Consider the following 21,678-nt stretch of genomic DNA (forward strand, 5'->3'; position numbering starts at 1 on the left):
ATGTAGATATCTACTTCTACTGTTTTCTAGTTTCTCAGGATTATTCTTTGTTGCAGTTTGGTTTATAAAATACTGAATAGAGTGGAAAAGGTAGATGTGAATCGCTTGTTTACTCTTTCCAAAAATACTAGGACTAGAGGGCAGGCAATGAAGCTACTATGTAGTAGATTTAAATTAAACCAGAGAAAATATTTCTTCACCCAATGTATATTTAAAACTCAGAGAATGTGGTTAAAGCAGCTTAGTGGGGTTTAAAAGGTTTGGATAATTTCCTAAAACAAAAGTCCATTAGCCATTATTGAGATGGATGGGGAAAATTCACTGCTCATTTTTAGGATAAGCAGCATAAAATCTATTTTACTCTTTGGGATCTTAGGTTGGTCACTGTTGGAAACAGGATACCGGGCTTGATGGACCTTCGGTCTGTCCCAGTAAAGCATCTTTTTTTTGTTCTTATGATTGGTATATATCACCATTTTTAATGTATTTCCTTTTAACTAGAACTTAAAGTCCCAGGAATGCAAGTTTTGGAGTTGGGACATTTGATGTTCATATATAAATGTTGTAAACTATGACACTTTTTGCCAAACTTATTTAACTTGTAGATAGGCCCACAATCTATGCATTTAAATACCCTCATTTCGATAAGTCTGTCGAAAGTTTAGTAGATGATAATAAACTTAGATCCTAGAAGGTTCATTCTACCAAACACTTTACCTATTTACTATGAGTCACTACACCTTGACATTTTTTCATTATTATGAGCTGGTTTTCTATTGTTTCTATTTTGTTTATCTTCAAATTGAATCCCAGATATTCCTCCCAAGTATTCTTCTCATTTTCCCTGTAACAGCATTTCATAGCCTTTCAAGAGAGCTTTGGAAGGTCTAAACCTGATCTCCAAAACCATCTTAAGCTAGACTTTTATATTGGTCCTTTTTTCATGCATTAAGACAGAGATTAAATTCCAGTTCTAAATATTCATACTCCTGTAATTTGTTGTTTACAAAGCAGCGGTTTGTTATATCTGATCCCTTTTATCTTCCCATTTCTCCCAATAAAAATCCCCCCCCCCCATTCTTTTCTGGTTTCACTGGAATGGAGCCTCTCGAGATACAATTGTTTGTAAAGTGTGGTGCCTTCTAATCATATTCATAGTATCCCTAAATGAACAGAAGCTAACAGAACCTCTGCACAGCATCTTTCTACAAATTGTAATGCATAATTACTATTCATTTGCAAGCTTTTAAAAATTATTATTTACACATTCAAAATAAGAAAAAGATAAATATGGCAGGTGCAAAGGTTTGGATTCCCTTCCGACTGATTCAGTTGTACTTTAGAAAAAAGTTGTTAATAAAGCCCAAAGCATTTAGAAACTCGGTATGCCTTCAGTTGCCAGGTGAAGACAATTTCAAAGTTGCATAAATAGCCCTTCTTTTTTTTTTTTTTTCCAAATCTTTATTCATTTTAATACATACATCAAGTGTACATTAAATACAAACTATCATAATACATTATCACTTGAAAATTCCATCAAAATGTGTATCTAAAAGCTTTATATCCCACCCCCCTCCCATAACCATACACAAATAATAAAATTCATATGTATATTAATCATTTAAAAATATGCAATATATATAAATAGCCCTTCTAACGTCCCTTATGATGGTTGTTCTTTATATTTTCAGCAACCATGGGTCACTCTAAGCAGCTGTCTGAACATTTGAAAATGAAGAAAAGTCTCTGTGACAGAAAATGCTAAATGCGTCTAACGAGCAATTTTAACTGTCGGAAACATTGTTAAAAATGGGAAGTTATGTAGAACTGCATAATAACAAAGTAGGCTTTAACAAATACACCTAAACCAGGGGTGTCCAACCTGCGGCCCCGTGAAGTATTTTGTGTGGCCCCGGTCGAGGGCGATGCAGTGTTTTCCTCTGCTGCCCCCGGGTGTTTACCGTCTTGCCGGCTCCCTCCTCTGTCTTGCTGCAGCATTTGCATGGCCCCAGAAACATTTTTTTTGGCCAATGTGGCCCAGGGAAGCCAAAAGGTTGGACTCCCCTAACCTAAACAGTACATCCATTCTGCCCAGCAGTCATGCTCATTATCAATTTATAATTAAACCAGGTCTATTCACGTAGCTACTTGCACATCTTCCAGCTCAACCTGGCTATATTGTAGCTAGGATTCCCATCACACTTTGTTTTAAGGTTTAATGTTACTTTGTCACTTTCCCCTTAAATTATTTTACTGTTGTCGGGCTCAGTTCAGTTGCGGCATTCACCCTCACTAATCCTTCTACTTGTTCTCCTTGTTGTGCTTTGTAACTGTCCAGTTTTCTAAAGCATCAGCTCAAATTCAGTTTGCAAGTCAACAGATTCCCCTCAGAGCCTGATTAATTTTGCTTCTTACCTTTTTGTCGCATGCATTATGGCCTTCACCTACCTGTGCTCTGGTCTTCTCAATTTGTTTGAATTGTATGATAAAATATAAGGTCAGGGGGTTTTGTATATTTAGGGAACATTACCCACTTGAAGCTAGTACTCAATATGATGCTTTTGCTATATAACTAATTAGTATCTTCAGGGCTTTGAAGTGCATAAGGACTCGAGCATCATATAACACCCCTCACCACCATCACCACCACCACCACCCACACAAACTTTGTATCTTGTGTATAGAAAAAAGATCCAGTTTTATTTGATAACTGCTTGCTCCATAGCATCCCTCTCTAGACCAGCACAGATGGGTATTATACATTTCTACCAGCAGATGGAGACTGAGAACCACAGAGCTTTGACTTAACCTATAACTGGGCTGTGCAGTAGTAGAATGACACAGGGACAAAGTTTGTCCCCGTCCCCACAGGCTCCATCTCCATCCCCTCCCCATCCATGCAGGCTCTGTCCCCGTGGACACTGTCCTCATTTGCACAAGCCTCAAACACTTACGGTTTTATATTTAAATCTTAAAAGTATAAAAAGGGACAATATTCTGTACAACTGTTGCCTATGCTTTCACATCATCTGGGAAGGTAATTGGATTGTCTTTCAGACATCGGTGTAGGAGAGAACCTAAATTATGTAGTGGATGAACAGGAAAATAAGTGTCTATTAAATGTTAGAAATGTTCCTTGATGCCAGCAATGATGGATGAATTTGTTGCATTAACAGTAAGACACTTGAGCAGCTGGGCATATGATGGAACGACGTTGCAGACGGCAGACAAGACGCAAATAAGGTCATTTAACAGTAGTTCATTGAAATTCAAAAGCAGCTTCTGCAGTTTTTTAATCATTGAATTCAGTTTCCAATTGTCTAAGATGTGTTAAGTTTTTACATATTGATAGTAATCTCCAAGTTTTAGAAAATGGAACTGGCTTTGTCCCGGTTTCTGCATTGTCCCCCCGGGCTCTGCCCCGATACCTGCATCATTCTCTATCAGTGTGCAGTCCCCTGGAAGCCAGTCTGTTCTCTGTCTCAGCAGATTGTAGGTGTGGTAAGCCTATGCAATCTCCCTGAGGTTCTGGTTCCTTCTTGGGGGTGAGAATTCCCTATTGATTTTTGTTTTGTGGAAAAATTACGAACTCCCTCTCTTCTTTGCTTTTAAGGGCTCATTCTACCAGAGCTCAGGCAGCTTTTTGGGCCAAGCACTCATTGATTTTGCCTCATGACAGTTGTAAGGCAGCAGTTTGGTCTTTACTTCATTCCTTTGCTTGTCTTTACAGACTTGATGTTTACGCCTGTCAGGATGCTGCCTTTGGGGCTTTGGAAGCAGGTTTGCAGGGCCCCCACCCTTGATGGACACTGCTTTGGTACTGCCCATCTATGCCAGTCTAGAGGGATGCTATGAAAGGAGAAATTAGATCTTGACTGCTAATTTTCTTTCCTTTAGTCCCTCTAGATTGGCACAGAGTCCACCCATTCTTTGTCTCTACTATTTATGTTTCTCATCTGTACCTCGGTTTGGTCTAAACTATGAGAGGTTGGTTTTTAGGCCAGAGTTTAAAAATAAAACAAACGAAAAAGAGGTTGAATGATGATTTGCTTCTGTACGGTGCACATCAAGTAGTCACTTATGGAGGATTGTCTGGAGTATTCTGGAATTGACTAGGTCAGGCAACAGCAGCTCAGGTGCCTTGAGTGTTTTTTGAGAGGTGTTTGACTGTTCTTTTCTTTCCCTTGGAGGGACATCTGCTTGGATATTCAGTGACTGGCTTCCAGGGGACTACACACACAGCCCATTTATAGGTTAAGTCAAAGCTTCCTGGTTCTCAGCTCTGCTGGTAGGAGTGTGTAATACCCATCTTTGCTGGTCTAGAAGGACTAAGGGAAAGCAAATCAGCAGGTAAGACCTAATTACATAAGAATAACCAGTAACCCGTCCTCACGATAGCCAATCCAGGTCACTAGTACCTGGCCAAAATCCAAGGAGTAGCAATATTCCATGCTACCGATCCAGAGCAAGCAGTGACTTCCCCCATGTCTTTCTCAATAACAGACTATGGACTTTTCCTCCAGGAACTTGTCCAAACCTTTCTTAAAACCAGCTACGCTATCCGCTCTTACCATACCCTCTGACAATATGTTCCAGAGCTTAACTATTCTCTGAGTGAAAAAAAATTTCCTCCTATTGGTTTTAAAAGTATTTCCCTAATTTCTTCCTTTCTTGGTCATATATGGGGAATCCTGGCTTTCTTTACTGGTCAATACTGTAAATGGATTACAGAACTCCAAATGTGAAGTTTTAGAGCTGGTGGCTCTTTAGATCTTAGTTCCTTTAAATCTTCTAATGGTAACTCCAGAAAGAACACAGGCTTTATCCATGAATTTAAATAAACTATTGTAATCAGGTCAGGTGTGTTAGCTCTTTAAAATTATTTTTCTTCCAGTACTTAGAGGCACATTTAAAATTTCTGGCATTTTTCCTGCAAGAAGCCACACTCTATTTGGTTTGGAGTCGTGCCAAGGAGATTTGGGAGTGCCTTGTGACAGGACTAGATGTCTGTGAACTCGACCGAGAGGTAAGTAGAGTCAAAAAAACAGTGGTTGTGAGTTGGAGGAAGCTAGAATTGAATGCTTTGGTTATGATATATTTCTTGAAAAGCTATATGCAGTGTGTTTTGAAATCAGTTAGCTTGGAGGCACACAATCCTTATTATTTAGAGACAAACATGCCTGTTTTATTTTTTGTTTGGTTTTTTACACTCCACAATGAACTATTTATTGTGCCTATCTGCATAAATCCACTTGTATAACCTGATCACTCTGGAAACTAAACCTGTTAGGGTCTTTTAAAGACAAGATCTCTATACCCCCTTGCTGTCTTAATTGCTAACTTTAGCTATTTGATATTGGCTGGTATATCGCAATAATTTGTATTTAAAGTAATGGGCCACTATCTGAAATCTGCCATCAATGGTCGTCTTAATAGGAAAAGTTTGATTCTACTGTGAGAGCAAGAAATGCATTTTCTTACTGATAAACACTGACTGGCAAATTCTATTTCTTTAGCCTCTCTCCAGACTGTAACAGAATGGATGGGTTTACGCTCCTCTGCCAGCAGGTGGAGACTGAGGCATTGACTTTTGGCTTCAGTACAAGTGGGCTTTGCAGTCCCTATTACAGTCAGTCTGTTCTCAGTCTCCAGCAGGTGGAGTGGTAAGCTTGTGCAGTCTGTGCTGAGGTTTGTTAGGGCCTGTTGGATCTGATTACTGAATCTTTCTTGTCTCTTTTGCTGTCTGGACAGAGCTTGGGGGGAACTCTCTCGGGGGTCCTACCAACCTCAGGGGTGCCATGCTCAGAAGGGTCGAGTCCATCCCCCCCCATTTCCCCCACCTCCCCAGGTTTTCTGAATTTAGAGGAGCCTCAACTGTATGCCTAGCCACCTGTTAGGCACAGACTACAGTTTAGAGAGCCAGTGGGTTCTGCTCACTTGATACAGCTGGTGAGCTCCGAGACGTTAAAAAAAAACAACTAAGACACAAGCAATAAAAGAGTATTGTGTTTAGTTTATTGGTTCTTAACTGTTTTATGAACATGTTTGTACAACCTGTCCATATCTTGCCTTGTTAAGATGTGTGTACTTTTTTGTACCTAATGATAAAACCATTAAAAACTGTTTGAACTTTAAAAAAAAAAAAAAGGTCCTGAGGCTGCCATTTTTGTATGATGGTGTTGTATGTGGGTTTTTGGCATGTTCATTAGGAGCACTTCAAAAAAGCAGAAGAAATGCATTTTCTGTGGGCACCGAGTGATGGATACAGAGTGCACAAAATGTTCTGGCCACATCAAGGGGTCCAAGCTTCAGGTATCGGTGTGCAGGACTCCCCTTCACGCATGCACCACTCGTCAGCGGGGGGGCCGTGGAGAAGCCCGGGCTTCCCCTGCCGCCCACAACAAGGTTTCCTTACCTACCGGCGGTCTGGGAGATTCTGTGTTTTTGGACTGCCGGGGAGGCTAGGGATCCCCTTACCGCTGCAGCAGTGGTGGCTGGCAGTTTATCTTTAGCTGCAGGCTCGAGTCTGGCCTCGGCACCGCTTATTCTTTCTGGAGACAGTTTCTTGACAGGCCTTCCCTCTGTTTTGGTGGGAAGCGCATCCAAGTTTATTATAAATTTGATAAAACGCTTATCAAAATACTAAGCATCTTACAGCAATAAAATAGGAATAAGAACAGAGATAAAAACAGAATTAAAAACAACAATATTAAACAGACGAAACATACTAAGACAAACAAGACACAAAATAAGTGTAGTAAAACAAAAGGATAGTGGGGAGAACTACATTAAATACAGAAAAGAAACCATATATGGGGAAAAAAAAGGACTAAGGGATTCAATAAGAAAAGAATAGTAGCATAATTAGCCAAAAGCATCGATGAATAAGAAGCTTTTTAAAGCTCCTTTAAATTTATCTAAGTTCTGCTCTGCCCGAAGATAAGTGGGTAATGTGTTCCAGAGTGTGGGTGCAGTAACTGAGAATATTGTTGTTCTACGGGTATTTTGCCCACGGCCTCAGGCGACCTTCCTCCTGACTTGGAACGACATGAAGAGATCTTAAATGTGTCTTCTGCTCCTGCTATGAATTCTGTATTGCTGCCAAGGATTTTTTGCCCTGATTTTGTGTTGGCCATGTGTAAGGCTTATTTACAGGCGGCTGGGGGTCCTGCTTCAGTTCAGAGGTTTTTTTTTAACCTTCTATGGCCACCTCCCATTCAATCTCCTACTCTGACGGCCTCTGTCCAGCGCCCTCAGCTATCATCTAAGCGGCGCGGGTGTCTTGGGACAAGGATCATTTTCTGGGTGATCTGGTTTCTCCGGATGAGAATTTGGATCTTGGGGAGGTCCTCCCAGATCCTTTTCAGGGCCTGATGATGTGGTTGGAGATTTTGTAGAGGCGCCTGTTGGCGAGGATGCATCGGTTGTGTGCATATTTCATCAGGAAGAGCTGCAGAAGCTTATTTTTCAGGTGTCTTTGGTTTTGCACTTTGAAGAGGAAGCTAAGGATCCCTCTTAAGAGGGATCCGGTCAGTATCCTGCTCTTTCCCCATGCTTCAGGATATTCAGGATGTAGTGCATGCTCAGTGGAAAGTTTCGGACGCGCCTTTTCGCTTGGCGCACTCCATGGCCAGACTGTACCCCATTGTGAATGGGGATAGAGAAACTTTTACGTCTCCTGTGATCAATGCATAGACATACAGTGCCGGTTGAAGGCAGTTCAGTCCTGAGAGACCCTCGGGACCTTAAAATGGAGGCTCTCCTTAAGCAAAGTTTTGATGTGGCTGTCTGTCCAGGCGGTGACTTGTGGCGGTCTTGTTGCCCAGGCCTGTTTTTTGGTGGTCTGATTGGGTTCTTGACCATGAGTCAGCTGCCTGGTCCTTAGTGGATCAAGAAGTGTCTAAGATTGAGCTGGGTGCTTTTTATCTCTCTGATGCCATGTATGGTCTGTTGCGTGCCTCGGCCAAGACTATGGCTCTCGGAGTAGCGACCCACCATACCTTGTGGCTTTGGGATTGGGCAGCAGATGCGGCTTCTAAGACTAAGCTCAGTAAGTTTCCCTTTTGGGGTTCCTTTCTCTTTGGGGAAGAGTTAGATAAGCTGGTTCAGGCCCTGAGTGACTCTAAGGTGCATCGGTTACCAGAGGACCGGCCTTGCAAGGTATCTTGAGATGGTGCCATCCAGGGGTGTTTGCGTGAATTTTGTAGGTACCGCCCTGGCCAGGGTGCGATCTCTTTTCCTTCCAGAGGATGTTTCTTTTAGTGCATGCAGTCCTTTTGGGGGGGTGGGGGTTCGCAACTCCTCCGGAAGATACTCCTCTGCCCGTCCGACCCAATGACTCATTGCAAGTTCTTTCCCCGATTCCAGTCGGACCCCAATTGCGGAAGTTTTACCAGGGGTGGACCACAATCACAACAGATCAGTGAGTCCTAGAAGTGATTCAGGATGGTTATGATCTGGAGTTTTCCTAACCTTTGCCAGATCATTTCATCTCCTCTCTTTGTCAGGCAACTTGGAAGAAGAGGGCTTTTCGGTAGATGCTGCTCAGGTTGCTGAACCTCAAAGTGGTAGTCCCAGTACGTCCTCAGGAGATTCACTCCGGCAGGTACTCCATTTACTTCACGGTGCCCAAAAAGGAGGGGTCATTTCGGCCCATTTTGGATCTAAAATATGTCAACAGAGCTCTCTGGGTTCCGTCTTTTTGTATGGAAACCCTTAAATCCGTAATTCTTGCTGTCCAGCCTGACTTCTCTCGACCTGACAGAGGCATAGCTGCATGTTCCCATTTGGACCTCCCATCAATGATTCCTTCGCTTTGCGATTTTGGGAGAGCATTATCAGTTTTTTGTGCTTCCTTTTGGTCTAGTCATGGTGCTGGGGACCTTCACCAAAATTATGGTGGTGGCTGCGGCCTTGTGCAAGGAGGGGCATTCTGGTAAACCCCTATCTGGACGACTGGTTGATTCAAGCAAAATCGTTTCAGGAGAGCTCCCAAGTTAAGGCTTGGGTTGTGGAGTTTCTGCAGTTCCTGGGTTGGGTGGTCAACCTGTCCAAAAGCTGGTTAGCTCCGCCTCAACGCTTGGAATATCTTGGCATTATTTTCAACACCTGCTTAGGGAGGGTTTTCCTTCCAGAGGCCCGAGTGTGCAAAATGCAGATGCAGATTCGCTCCCTGATGCATGTTCTTGTGGTGGCCCTTCGGGGGTCCCACCCATGATGGGTACTGCTTTGGTACATCCCATCTGTTTCTGTGCAGATCTGGAGGGACGCTAAAGAAGGGAAATTAGGCCTTTACTTGCTAATTTTCTTTATTTTAGTCCCTTCAGACCGGCACAGACCCCACCCTGTCATTTTTATTCAGTTAGTTAGTTTATTGAAATACCACATTTCTTAACAATTATAGTCAAATCAAGGTGGTTAACAAACAATAAAATATCTAATATTAGGTGCTTGGAAACTTCCCTATCTGTCTAACAGGCTCACAATCTAGCTAAATAAAGCACCTGTATAAAACTATATAACTATAAGTGCATTTCAAAAGAGTAAAAATAAAAACGCACCAAAAAAAATGCATAATTGAGATCAAATAAATAGGAAAATGAAAATAAAGAAGTGAAGGAAAATTTTTTTTAACAAAATCGAGTTTAACAAAAGGACAATCTTATTGGACAGCAAGGAGGTCTCTGGAAAAGTCTGTCCCCAACTGACAGCAGTGCCCCAAAGTGGCTGAAGAACATGACCCTTGCCGATGACGAGGCGGAAAAAGGCAGGTCCCAATAAAAGAGGCAGGCCGCGGAACCTCTCCCAACACTGGCTCCACTCGGCCGCACACTATCCAAGCAGGCCCGACAGACCAAACTGTACCACCAAAGAGCTGAAGGAGGCAGCTGCAAAGGGCACGTCCAGCCAGCAGCACCATGATCCCCAAAAGCAGAGGAGCGGCGAACTACTCAAATCAGCGACGACAGGAACAGAAGAAATGCTGAAACTTTTTAATAATCTGTCAAGAGTTTGCCTTGGGTTAGTTTAGATAAGAATTGGCTTTACCTGTAGTGGGTAACCATTATGCTTTTTGTCTTTGCCAAACCAAACAACATGCAGCCCCTTTACTACTGTTTGCTTCTGATATTATTAGAAATCATTGGCAATCGATCTATGATATCCAAGATAGAAGAAAACAAAGATGCAGATAATCAGAGAAAGAGTCTTTTAATCAAACATTTAACATGCTTCCACCATGTCCTCAACCTGGGTTTGGAGTCTAGTACCTTCTGGTTTATATATAGCCCCTGATGCAGCCAACCAGCAAAACATGGCCATGTAGGGCAGTGTGTTTGATACCTGGGAGCATTTTAAGGACTCTTTCTCTGAGGATCTGCTTCTTTGTTTTCTTCCTTTTAACATTATTATCAGGATTTCTGTATTATGAGATTTGACATATTGTGTATGAATGTGTGTAGATCCAGGTTCGTTGTGGTCAGCCACTGTACTTACTGAAGGTAACTTTAGCTATATTTCCCTCAGATTTTGGAAATAAAGAATTTTTCCCATTCTTTCGGTATGGCAGAGTTTCCCAAAATTGTAGCATCCTCCAGGAAGTCCCTTGAGGGTGTAAATTTATCTCATGCATATTCATTAAGAATATCCTGAAAACCTGCCTGACTGGGGTCAACCAGACAGGTTTGATAAGCTTGTTCTTCAGGGGAAAACATTCAAAGAAAGACTTTAGAATGAATATACAAACTAGAATTGAGACACAGAAAAAATAATTTCAGAATCAATGTGAAAAACTTAAGTTATCATCAAACAAGTTAACCACTAATGCTTGTTTTTTTCCCTCATAAATGGCAGATGTGCTTTGAGTGGTTCACGAAAGGACAACATGACCTTGAGAGTGATGTACAGCAGCAACTTTTTAAAGAGAAAATTCTGAAACTGGAGTCTTATGAAATTACAATGAACGGTATGAAAAGCATAAGGAAATCTTATTATGTGAAAATGGATAATCTATGCTAAAAGGACAGTCTGTTCTAAGCTCAAAATGTTTTGCCTCAGACTTTACCTTAGATAGCGACTCTCCTCCAGTACACACATACTTGGTAGCATTTTATGCTCTCATCTCACAGGAGAATAGTAATGGGTCCAGCAGCACAACTTCTATGTGTAAAGAGCAAATCTTATGGTGCTTTTTTAAATGTCTCTTTACTATTTATTTCTCCTCCCCCAATGCTTTATCTTCTTAAAACTGTAATCAGTTTTGATGCCAAGTCTGTCAGACAAGTCACACTTCTTTAGCACTCTCCAGACCAGTAGAGGTTAACATTACGAGTGGGTATATATCTAATCATGACCAGCAGGTGGAGACTGAAAACAAAACTTTGGGACAGTATATCCTAGCCCCTCCTCTCTATTTCCCTCAGTCTTCTTTCAGTCTCCAGCAGGTGTTGAGTGATCTGTACCCATCTCCCTTGGTAGGGCTGTTGGAATTTGTTTAGGGGGTTTATTGTCCCTGTTTTTAGCCGGACGGAGCTTGGGCGGACTCTGTTTGGGGGTTCGTCCGACCTCGGGGGTGTCAAACCCGGCGGGTCACGAGCGGGGTCCCTCCCCCCACTTCCTCCACCTCCCCATATTTTTTTAGAGGAGCCTCAGCAGTAAGCCTTGCCCCCTAAATCAAGCAAGGCATATTGCTTCGAGAGCCTGTGGAGTCTGTTCTGTAAAAAAAAAAAAAAAATCCTGAGGTAGTGCTGGTCTGGAGGGTTGTATCCCTTTAAGAAAACTGTATTTTACTGTATTTTTTCAACTAACCGGCACTTTTTTGCAGCTAGGTCGCGTATGGAGCAATGAGCACTTCTAAAGGGAAAAAGTGCTCATTGTGCTCCAGACGCGAGGCACTCGCGGCCGGCCTGTGCAAGCGGTGTTCAGGCCGGTGCGGTGGAGGAGCTCCGTCGGCAGCGGCCGCAGGCGCCCAGAGCTCCCCGCCGATGGTGCCTCGCGAGTCGGCAGGGAACGGTGGGGAAGCCCGGTCTTCTCCGTCCGCCCACGGAGGGATTCCCCAAACCGCCGACGGTCGGGTTTTAGAGGATTCCCTCTCAGCTGATTTTTTAACAGCTGATGCCGGCTTGCCTGCTTTAGCGGCTGAGACTATTCAGGTCTCTCAGCCGCTTCAGGCTATGGAGGGAGCTTTTTTGGCGGGAAAACCGCCATCTTCTCTGTCTGGCCCCTCCATTTTGTCTTCCACCTCAGGTGACCTTCCCCCTGTTTTGACGATGCAGGGGCAAGGTTCTGCTGGGTCCCCTGCTGTGGCAGGGAGTCCCTTGGGACCCTCGGGGGGTTTTTCTCCTGAATTTTTCTTTTCTTTATGCAGAGCCTATTTTCAGGCGGCTGGGGGTCCCGGTTGCGCCCAGGGGGTTTCGGGGGGTGGGTTTTCCTCCGCGCTCCCTGCGGCTTTGCCTCTTTCGTCTGGCGTGACGTCCCCTCCGCCGCCTCCCTTGTCCAAGCGTCCGCGGGTGTCGTGGGACGAGAATTTGTGGTCGGAGGAACGGGTCGGTCTGGAGGAGGACCTGGACCCTTCTGAGGAGTTCCAGGACTCTCTGGAGGGGACGGAAGCTGGCGGCGGGTTGTCGGATTTCCCGTTCTCCAGTGACGAGGCGTCCGTGGTGCGCCTTTTTCAGAAAGATGAGCTGCCTGACCTTATTCAGCAGGTTTCTTCGGTTTTGCGTTTTGAGGACGCGCCGCCAGAGACTCCGCGTGTGGGGGACCCCCTGTTACGGGGGATCCGTTCCGTTTCCCGCTCTTTTCCTATGCATCAGGATATTGGGGATATTATTCTGGAGCAGTGGAAAACGCCGGAGACGCCGTTTCGGCTGGCGCGCAGCATGGCTCGCCTGTATCCCATTCCTGACGGGGATCGGGCTACGTTAGCTTCGCCTGTCGTGGATGCGGTGGTCTCGGCAATTTCCAAGCGGCATACCGTGCCTGTTGAGGGCGGTTCTGCCTTGCGGGACCCTGAGGAGCGCAAATTGGAGAGCATCCTTAAGCAAAATTTTCAGGTCTCTGCCTTTGGGGTCCAGGCGGCTATTTGTGGGGGACTGGTCGCTCGCGCCGTGTTTCGGTGGGCGGAGCGGGTCTTGGATCGAGAGTCTGACGACTGGTCTCTGGTGGATCAGGAGGTAGCGAAGATTGAGATGGCGGCCTCATTCCTCTCAGATGCTCTATATGACTTGGTGCGGATCTCGGCTAAGTCTATGGCTTTTGGCGTGGCCGCAAGGCGTGTGTTGTGGCTGCGCGCTTGGGCGGCGGATGCTGCGTCCAAAGCTAAGCTTACTAAATTTCCCTTTCGGGGGTCGTTTTTGTTTGGAGAGGACTTGGATAAGTTGATTCAGACTCTGTCGGACTCGAAAGTTCCCCGTCTGCCGGAGGACCGTGCCCGCCCGGCGTCTCGGGGGGGTGCGGCCCGGGGGCGTTTGCGGGACTTTCGCAAGTATTGCCCTGGGCGTGGGGCTGCTTCTTTCCAGTCTCCGGGATTTTCCCGGGGTCGGTTCTTCCAGCACATGCAGCCCTTTCGGGGGGCCCGTCGGGGGGCAGGGAATCCCTCCGCCGGTTCCCCCGCTTCCCGTCCTGCACAATGACGCCTTGCCGGCGCCCCCTTTGGTTCCGGTGGGGGCCCGGCTGCGCGAATTTTTCCCCAAATGGGCCGAGATCACGTCCGATCAGTGGGTCCTGGAGGTGGTGCGGGACGGTTATGCCCTGGAGTTCGCCCGCTCTCTGCCGGATTTTTTCCTCGCTTCTCCATGTCAGACTCCGGGGAAGACGCAGGCTTTTCGCCAGACCCTTCAGCGCTTGCTAGATCTCAGGGCAGTTGTTCCGGTGCCCCCTCTGGAGTGGGGCACGGGCAGGTACTCCATTTACTTTGTGGTGCCCAAGAAGGAGGGGACCTTTCGGCCCATCCTCGATTTGAAAGGGGTCAACAGGGCTCTCAAGATTCCCTCTTTCCGTATGGAAACTCTGCGGTCGGTCATTCTGGCGGTTCAGCCGGGGGAGTTTCTCACTTCTCTCGATCTGACGGAGGCCTACTTGCATGTTCCCATTCGGGCCTCTCATCAGCGTTTCCTGCGCTTTGCGATCTTGGGTCGGCACTTTCAGTTCTGTGCGCTTCCCTTTGGGCTGGCCACGGCTCCTCGGACGTTCACCAAGGTGATGGTGGTCGTCGCGGCGGCCTTGCGGTCGGAGGGCATCCTAGTACACCCCTACCTGGACGACTGGTTAATTTGGGCAAAGTCGTTGCAGGAAAGCTCCCGGGTTACTGCTCGGGTGGTGGAGTTTCTCCGGTCGCTGGGCTGGGTGGTCAACCTTTCCAAGAGTCGGTTGGTCCCGGCTCAGCGTCTGGAGTACCTAGGGGTGCTGTTCGACACCTCCTTGGGGAAGGTCTTCCTCCCAGAGGGCCGGGTGAGCAAATTGCAATCTCAGATTCGCCTGCTTTTGGCGTCCCGGTGTCCTCGGGCGCGAGATTTCCTCCAGGTCTTGGGGTCGATGGCGGCGTCCCTGGACGTGGTGAGGTGGGCGCGGGCCCACATGCGTCCTCTCCAGTATGCTCTGCTCCGGAGGTGGTCTCCCCAGAGGCACGGGATGGATGTTCCGGTTCCCCTGCGAGGCTTGGCGCGCTGCAGTCTGCGTTGGTGGCTCCAGACCCCTCACCTAGTTCAGGGGGTGGGTCTGGATCTCCCGCAGTGGACGGTGCTCTTGACGGATGCGAGTCTCCTGGGTTGGGGGGCTCAGTGTTTGGGTCACTCAGCTCAGGGCACCTGGTCCGCGGAGGAGGCCGCCTGGTCGATCAACGTGTTGGAGACCAGAGCGGTCCGTCTGGCGCTGTTGGCTTTCCACTCCCTGTTGCTGGGCAAGTCGGTCAGAGTGCTGTCGGACAATGCCACGGCGGTGGCTTATGTCAATCGTCAGGGGGGCACCAAGAGCACTCAGGTGGCGCAGGAGGCGGCTCTGCTCATGGTTTGGGCGGAATCCCATCTGCTGGACCTCTCGGCCTCTCATATAGCCGGAGTAGAAAATGTTCAGGCAGACTTCCTCAGTCGTCACTTCCTAGATCCAGGAGAGTGGTGTCTCGGCGCCGAGGCGTTTCAGTTGATAGTGCAGGCTTGGGGGCAGCCCCTGATGGACCTGATGGCCACGGGTGGCAACGCCAAAGTGCCCCGCTTCTTCAGTCGTCGCAGGGACGGTCTGGCCGAGGGTCTGGATGCTCTGGTCCAGCAGTGGCCAACGGAGGGGCTGTTGTATGTGTTCCCTCCTTGGCCGCTGGTGGGCAGAGTGCTTCTTCGCATTGTTCATCATCCGGGTTTGGTGGTGCTGGTGGCGCCGGATTGGCCTCGCCGTCCGTGGTATGCGGATCTGGTGAGGCACCTGGTAGCGGATCCTCTTCCTCTGCCTCTCTCGGACGACCTTCTGATGCAGGGTCCCATTCCCATGTTCGACCCGTCTCCCTTCTGTCTTACGGCGTGGCTCTTGAAAGGGGTCGCCTTAGCAAGAAGGGATATTCTGACAAGGTGATCTCTACACTGTTGGGGTCCCGGAGGCTTTCTACCTCTCGGGCTTATGTGCGGGTTTGGCGTTTCTTTGAGGAATGGTGTCGGGCGCGGGGAGTGACCTCTTTTCGCGCTTCTCTGCCTAACATTCTGGAGTTCTTGCAGGATGGCCTGGATAGAGGCCTGGCTTGGTCTTCTCTCCGGGTTCATCTTGCGGCCCTGTCGGCTTTTCGAGGGTTGGTGTCAGGTCAGCGTTTATCGGCTCTTCCTGATGTGATTCGGTTTTTGCGGGCGGCCAAGTTGCTTAGGCCTCCCCTACGGCCCTCGGTTCCCTCTTGGGATCTTAATCTGGTTCTCTCTGTTTTGGTGCGTCCGCCTTTCGAGCCCTTGGACGACTGTTCTTTGAAGGACCTTACTTTGAAGGCGGTCTTTTTGGTGGCCATTACTTCTGCTAGGCGTGTTTCGGAGCTGCAGGCTTTCTCTTGTAGGGCTCCCTTCTTGGAGTTTTCTAGGGAGCGGGTCGTCTTGCGGCCTGTTCCTTCCTTTCTGCCGAAGGTTGTTTCTCCTTTTCATGTCAATCAATCGGTGGTTCTCCCGGTCTTGGGTGGTCGGGAGGGCTCTTCTGAGCAACGGCAGCTGCGCAAGTTGGATGTCGGTCGGGTCCTTCGCTCTTATGTGCAGCGGACCCAGGAATTCCGGAAGTCCGATCGTCTCTTTGTCCTCCTGGCGGGTCCTCGTCGGGGAGCTGGCGCTTCTAAGGCTACTATTGCGCGCTGGATCAAGGAGACGATTGCTTCCGCTTATCTTCTGAAACAGCAGCCTGTTCCGGAGTTTCTCAAGGCTCATTCCACTCGGGGTCAGGCGGCTTCTTGGGCTGAGTCGTCGCTCGTGCCTCCAGTGGATATTTGTAAGGCTGCGGTTTGGTCCTCCTTGCATTCATTTGTTAGACATTATCGGGTAGATGTTCAGGCGCGTCGGGACGCGGTGTTCGGTGAGCGTGTTCTGGTATCGGCCCTTCGGGGGTCCCGCCCGTAAGAGGGACTGCTTTGGTACGTCCCACTCGTAATGTTAACCTCTACTGGTCTGGAGAGTGCTAAAGAAGGAGAAATTAGGTTCTTACCTGCTAATTTACTTTCTTTTAGCTTCTCCAGACCAGTAGAGGTCCCCACCCTGTCTGTTGTTGTTGTTGTTGGGGCTGTTGCGCGGGCAGTTTTTGGTTTTTGCTGCGGGTTCTAGTATTTTTCTAGGGCCGGGGAGAATTGAAGAACAGCGGCTGTGGCTCGGCTGGCTTAGCTGGCGAGCTGTGGGGACATTCTTCCTTCGGGAATTTCTCCTCTGCATTTTCCAACAGCATTTTGGGTATGTTATTTGTTACTCCTGTTCGGAGTATTGTTTTTTCTCTCTGTTGTTTTCCAGTTCTTGGTTCTGCTTGGCTATTCGGCAGACTGAGGGAAATAGAGAGGAGGGGCTAGGATATACTGTCCCAAAGTTTTGTTTTCAGTCTCCACCTGCTGGTCATGATTAGATATATACCCACTCGTAATGTTAACCTCTACTGGTCTGGAGAAGCTAAAAGAAAGTAAATTAGCAGGTAAGAACCTAATTTCTCCTTAATTTTTACGTCCCAAAAACATCCTGCGTCTTTATCCTAAAGCAGCTTTGAAACATGTGAGGGGTAAAGTTAAACCAGAAAGTCTTAACTTGTAATCTTTTTTTCTTTATACACATTTGCCTATTTACAGACCATTCCATATGGTTGTAAAATTCATATTACAGTTCTGAAAAATATGCTTTTGAAATTTCCCTAATGACTTCATGGCATTAAAACTTCAGGAAAACAGCACAGTAACATCAGCCATACTGCAGATCAGTCCATGATGGTAGCTTGAGAATGTACTTTGAAACACACAATTTATTAATTAAAGGAACAGTTGTGTTCGCAGTAATCTACATGTGATATTTGTTTCCTGATTTCTAGGCTTCAATCTGTTTAAGACGTTTTTTGAGAACGTTAACCTGTGTGACCATCGGTTAAAACGACAAGGCACGCAGTTGGTAAGTTATGTACTTTGGTTACACTTTTATGGGGCATCTGCAAAAGATCCAAGTTTGTTACTTATTTACTACCCATCAATGCAGATTGTCTAAGTGGCTTTTATTCAGGTATTCAAGCATTTTTCCTTATCTGTCCTGGCAGGCTCACAGTTTGGACCAAATCAAACAGAAGTAGGGGTCACATGGAAGGCTTTCTCAACCAATAAACTTTTATTGAGTCAAAGATTTTGAATAAAAGTTTATTGGTTGGAAAAGCTATCCATCTGACCCCTACTTCTGTTTGATTTGGTCCAGTTCCTGCATGGGGTGTTCCCTTTGCGTTTTGGGCTCACAGTCTACTTAATGTTCCTGGGGTAATGGAGGGTTAACTGATTTGCCCAGAGTTACAACAAGCAGCACTGGGCTTGAATGCACAATCTCAGGGTGTTGAGGCTGCAGCTCTAACCACTAGGCCACGCCTTCCTCAACATCTAATTGAATTTAACATTACTTTGCATTCCATTCACTTACTGTGAAAAAAATAACAACAAAGAATACCAGGGTAAATTTTCAGCCAGTGGTAGTGATCCAAAGGCATAGTTATATATTTTTTTCAACTGGCCTTTTTAAACTGATGGGATACGAATTTGGGACTGCAGTCTGCATTTATACATTCTTATTTTTAATTTTATTAATTTAGATGTTATATAATATGTATTAGAACTGTTGTGGGGGTTTTCTTTTCTTTTCCTTTTCTATTTACATGGAGTTTTTTTCATAATTTTGATTGCATCATATTGTAAACCGCTTTGATCCTTTTTTGGCTGTATATGCGATATATAAAGATTTTAATAAACATAAACATTCCTGGATATTCAATGCCGAGCCATGTCTGGACTTCAGCACTGAATATCTAGTTTATGGGGCACCAACTAACACATGACCACTGAAGTCGATATTCAGAACTTAGGCAAATGTGGGTTGCCTCATAAAGATAGGACTATGTTTTATGCAATAACCCTGGCTGGTGAAGCACTCAATATTGACTTTGCTTTCAGAATGCCACTAGAATAGCTAATTTTCAGTCATGATAACAACACAAGTAAAATTAGCAGATAACCCCAAACAAGCAATTTACCAGGCCATTGTCTGACACGAATTAACAGTAATATCCCACTTTTAAGATTCTTCTATCAAGTATACACTAATTATTGATAGGAAGGGAGGGAGGGGTGGGAGATTATTATATTCAATAAGAATTATATAAATTTAGATTTCTTGCATAATATTATAACTTTATATAATATTAATTTTTTAAAGAAATGTTAAATTTGATGTTAATATGTGAGTTAATCAAGTGTGTATATTCAAATTTCTAACGAGTTTATTTGAAACACTTGTTGTAACATAAGAAAATGAATAAAGATTTATAAAACATAAAAAGTATACACTTCCCCCTCCCCATTCGCGGTTTCGGCAATCGCGATTTCACATATTCGCAATTTTTGGGGGAGGGGGAAAAAAGAAAAAAACCACAGTTTAGCCTTCCTCCCCCCCGGCGTCCCGGCCTTACTTGGTGGTCTAGCGGGCTTTCGGGGCAGGAGCGATCTTCCTACACTCCTGCCCCGTGTAGATCGCCAATAGGAAATGGCTGTGGGGAGTTCCTGTCATAGTCTTGAGAGACTACGGGAACTCACGGCAGCTATTTCCTATTGGCGATCTGCACGGGGCAGAAGCGTAAGAAGATCGCTCCTGCCCCGAAAGCCCGCTAGACCACCAGGAAAGGCCGGGATGCCGGGGGGAAGGCAGAAGGGAGGCGGGGGTGGGTCAGAGCCGGACCAGAAGATATTCGCGGTATTTCACCATTCGCGGTCCAGCTCTGCCCCTATCCCTCGCGAATCCGGAGGGAGAAGTGTATATGTTTGGCAGCTGGAAGAAATGACTAAACAGTATTTTTAGATGGTTTATTTCAGCTGCAGGTAAAAAATGTATTTAAAAAAAAAGAAAGAAAAAGAGAAAATGAAAATTATCTTTAAAAAATTGCTTTGAAAGGAACACCTTAAAGAAGCAAGTTTACCTTCATCCAGACATTGACTGAAGGGCTATTGGTACCTTTTTCCCACATTGGTCTAATTCATTTGAAAAATAGAACAAAGACTTGCCTGATGAACATATCTGGATTTTGCTGATTATGGAAATTTGTTAATTTAGTCTGAATAAATGTAAATTGTTCAGTCAGTCCTGCATTGATATCCTAAGAGAGCGGACTTTCTATTCAGAGCTCCAAGCAAGCTAAGCAACCCAGAACAACTTCAAGAGGAATATGAAAGCAGCTGAGAAGCAGCATCAGAAGAGCTGATTCATAGTTTGCTGCAAGAGGAAATGGAAGAGGAGAATAGAAGAGCAATTAAGAAAAGATGAGCTGTTTGCAATGAATCATACACATGCTTCTTCATGCCCACCTAGAGCCAGATTTACCATACAAGCCTCTTGGCATTTCTTTGCTTAACCTACACCAGAGCAAGATTATATAGAGCAGTGTTTTTCAACCTTTTTACACCCGTGGACCGGCAGAAATAAAAGAATTATTTTCTGTACTGGCAAACTACTAGGACTAAAATTTTAAAACCCCATTTCCGCCCCATCTCCGCGAGCTCGGTCCCCGCAAATCATCTGATCCCATCCGCGCAAGCCTCAGTTATGATTTTATATTGACTGAATTTTATTAAAGTATAAAAAGAAACAATATTCTGTACAATTGTCATTTTATAAATACAATTAATACAGGGCAAGGATCAACAAAACCCATCTCCCCTCCCCTTCATATATATCCCCTCTACTATCAAGAAAACTGAACAAGCCAAATTATTGCAGAATGCTACACAGAAATTCATGCTAACAGAATACCGCAGTCACATATGACAGGAATAGTTTGAGGGGAGTGCATCTAGGGTAACTGCCCCCTGGTCAGAGAGCGCCCTAAGCCAGCTGGAAGCTAAAGAAGCACTGCCTGGGCTTTGCAGTCCCCAGTTATGTCTAACACCTGCTCTAGCAGGATATATATTTCAAATCTGATATATTCTAATCACAAAATAGAAATAAAATTATTTTTTTCTACCTTTTGTCATCTCTTGTTTTCTGCTTTCATCTTCTTTTCACTCTCTTCCTTCCAGTGTCTGCCCTCTCTGTCTCTTCAATCCAGCATCTGCCCCTTCCATCCACTGTCTGTCCTATCCCCCTTCCATATGGTATCTGTCTTATTTCTATGCCACTCTCCCCTTTCCATCCAGCCTGCACCCCTCTCTCCTTTTTACATGATTCATTCCAGCTTCACTGCTCTCTTCATTTTTATCTCTCCTACACCAGATCTACCATCGTTGTCCATCTCTGCTTATTTTTCTGCAGACCCCTTCCCATCATCAATCTCTCTACTTTCTCATGCCTATTTCTCCCTTTCCCCTCCTCTAATCTCCCTGCCAGCTGTTTCCTTCCTTTTTCCCTTCTCCCTTCCCTCTTCTTCCTGTCCAGCAGTAACTATCTTCCCTTCCTCCCCTCCCAGCAGTGTCTCTCCTTCTCCTTCCCTCCAGGTCCAGTAGCAGCTGTCCCTTTTTTTTTTCCCTTGCCCAGCAGCTTCCCAGACTCCTGTCCCTCCTCCCCTCCCAGCAGCATCTCTCCTTCTCCTTCCCTCCAGGTCCAGTAGCAGCTGTCCCTTTTTTCCCCTTGCCCAGCAGCTTCCCAGACTCCTGCCCCTCCCCCCCTCCCAGCAGCATCTCTCCTTCTCCTTCCCTCCAGGTCCAGTAGCAACTGTTCCTTTTTTTCTCTTGCCCAGCAGCTTCCCAGACTCCTTTCCCTCCTCCCCTCCTAGCAGCATCTCTCCTTCTCCTTCCCTCCAGGTCCAGTAGCAGCTGTCCCTTTTTTTCCCTTGCTCAGCAGCTTCCAAGACTCCTTTCCCTCCTCCCCTCCCAGCAGAATCTCTCCTTCTCCTTCCCTCCAGGTCCAGTTGCAGCTGTCCCTTTTTTTCCCTTGTCCTGAAGCTTCCCAGACTCCTTTCCCTCCTCCCGTCCCAGCAGCATCTCTACTTCTCCCTCTCCAGGTCCAGTAGCAGCTGTCCCTT

The 21,678-nt window shown here is 45.9% G+C and overlaps 1 protein-coding gene across 3 annotated transcripts in view; it reads left to right on the plus strand.

Moving 5' to 3' along the window:
* Window positions 1-21,678, plus strand: part of USP24 (ubiquitin specific peptidase 24) — a 245,365-nt gene that overhangs the window by 80,399 nt on the left and 143,288 nt on the right. For all 3 annotated transcript variants that reach the window (XM_033915761.1, XM_033915763.1, XM_033915762.1), the window contains exons 18-20: window positions 4,895-5,026; window positions 10,852-10,963; window positions 17,509-17,585. In XM_033915761.1, the coding sequence (XP_033771652.1) occupies window positions 4,895-5,026; window positions 10,852-10,963; window positions 17,509-17,585 (321 nt within the window). The remainder of the gene's footprint in view (window positions 1-4,894; window positions 5,027-10,851; window positions 10,964-17,508; window positions 17,586-21,678) is intronic.

Source organism: Geotrypetes seraphini, chromosome 12 (assembly GCF_902459505.1).
Source record: "Geotrypetes seraphini chromosome 12, aGeoSer1.1, whole genome shotgun sequence".
Lineage (NCBI taxonomy): Eukaryota > Metazoa > Chordata > Amphibia > Gymnophiona > Dermophiidae > Geotrypetes > Geotrypetes seraphini.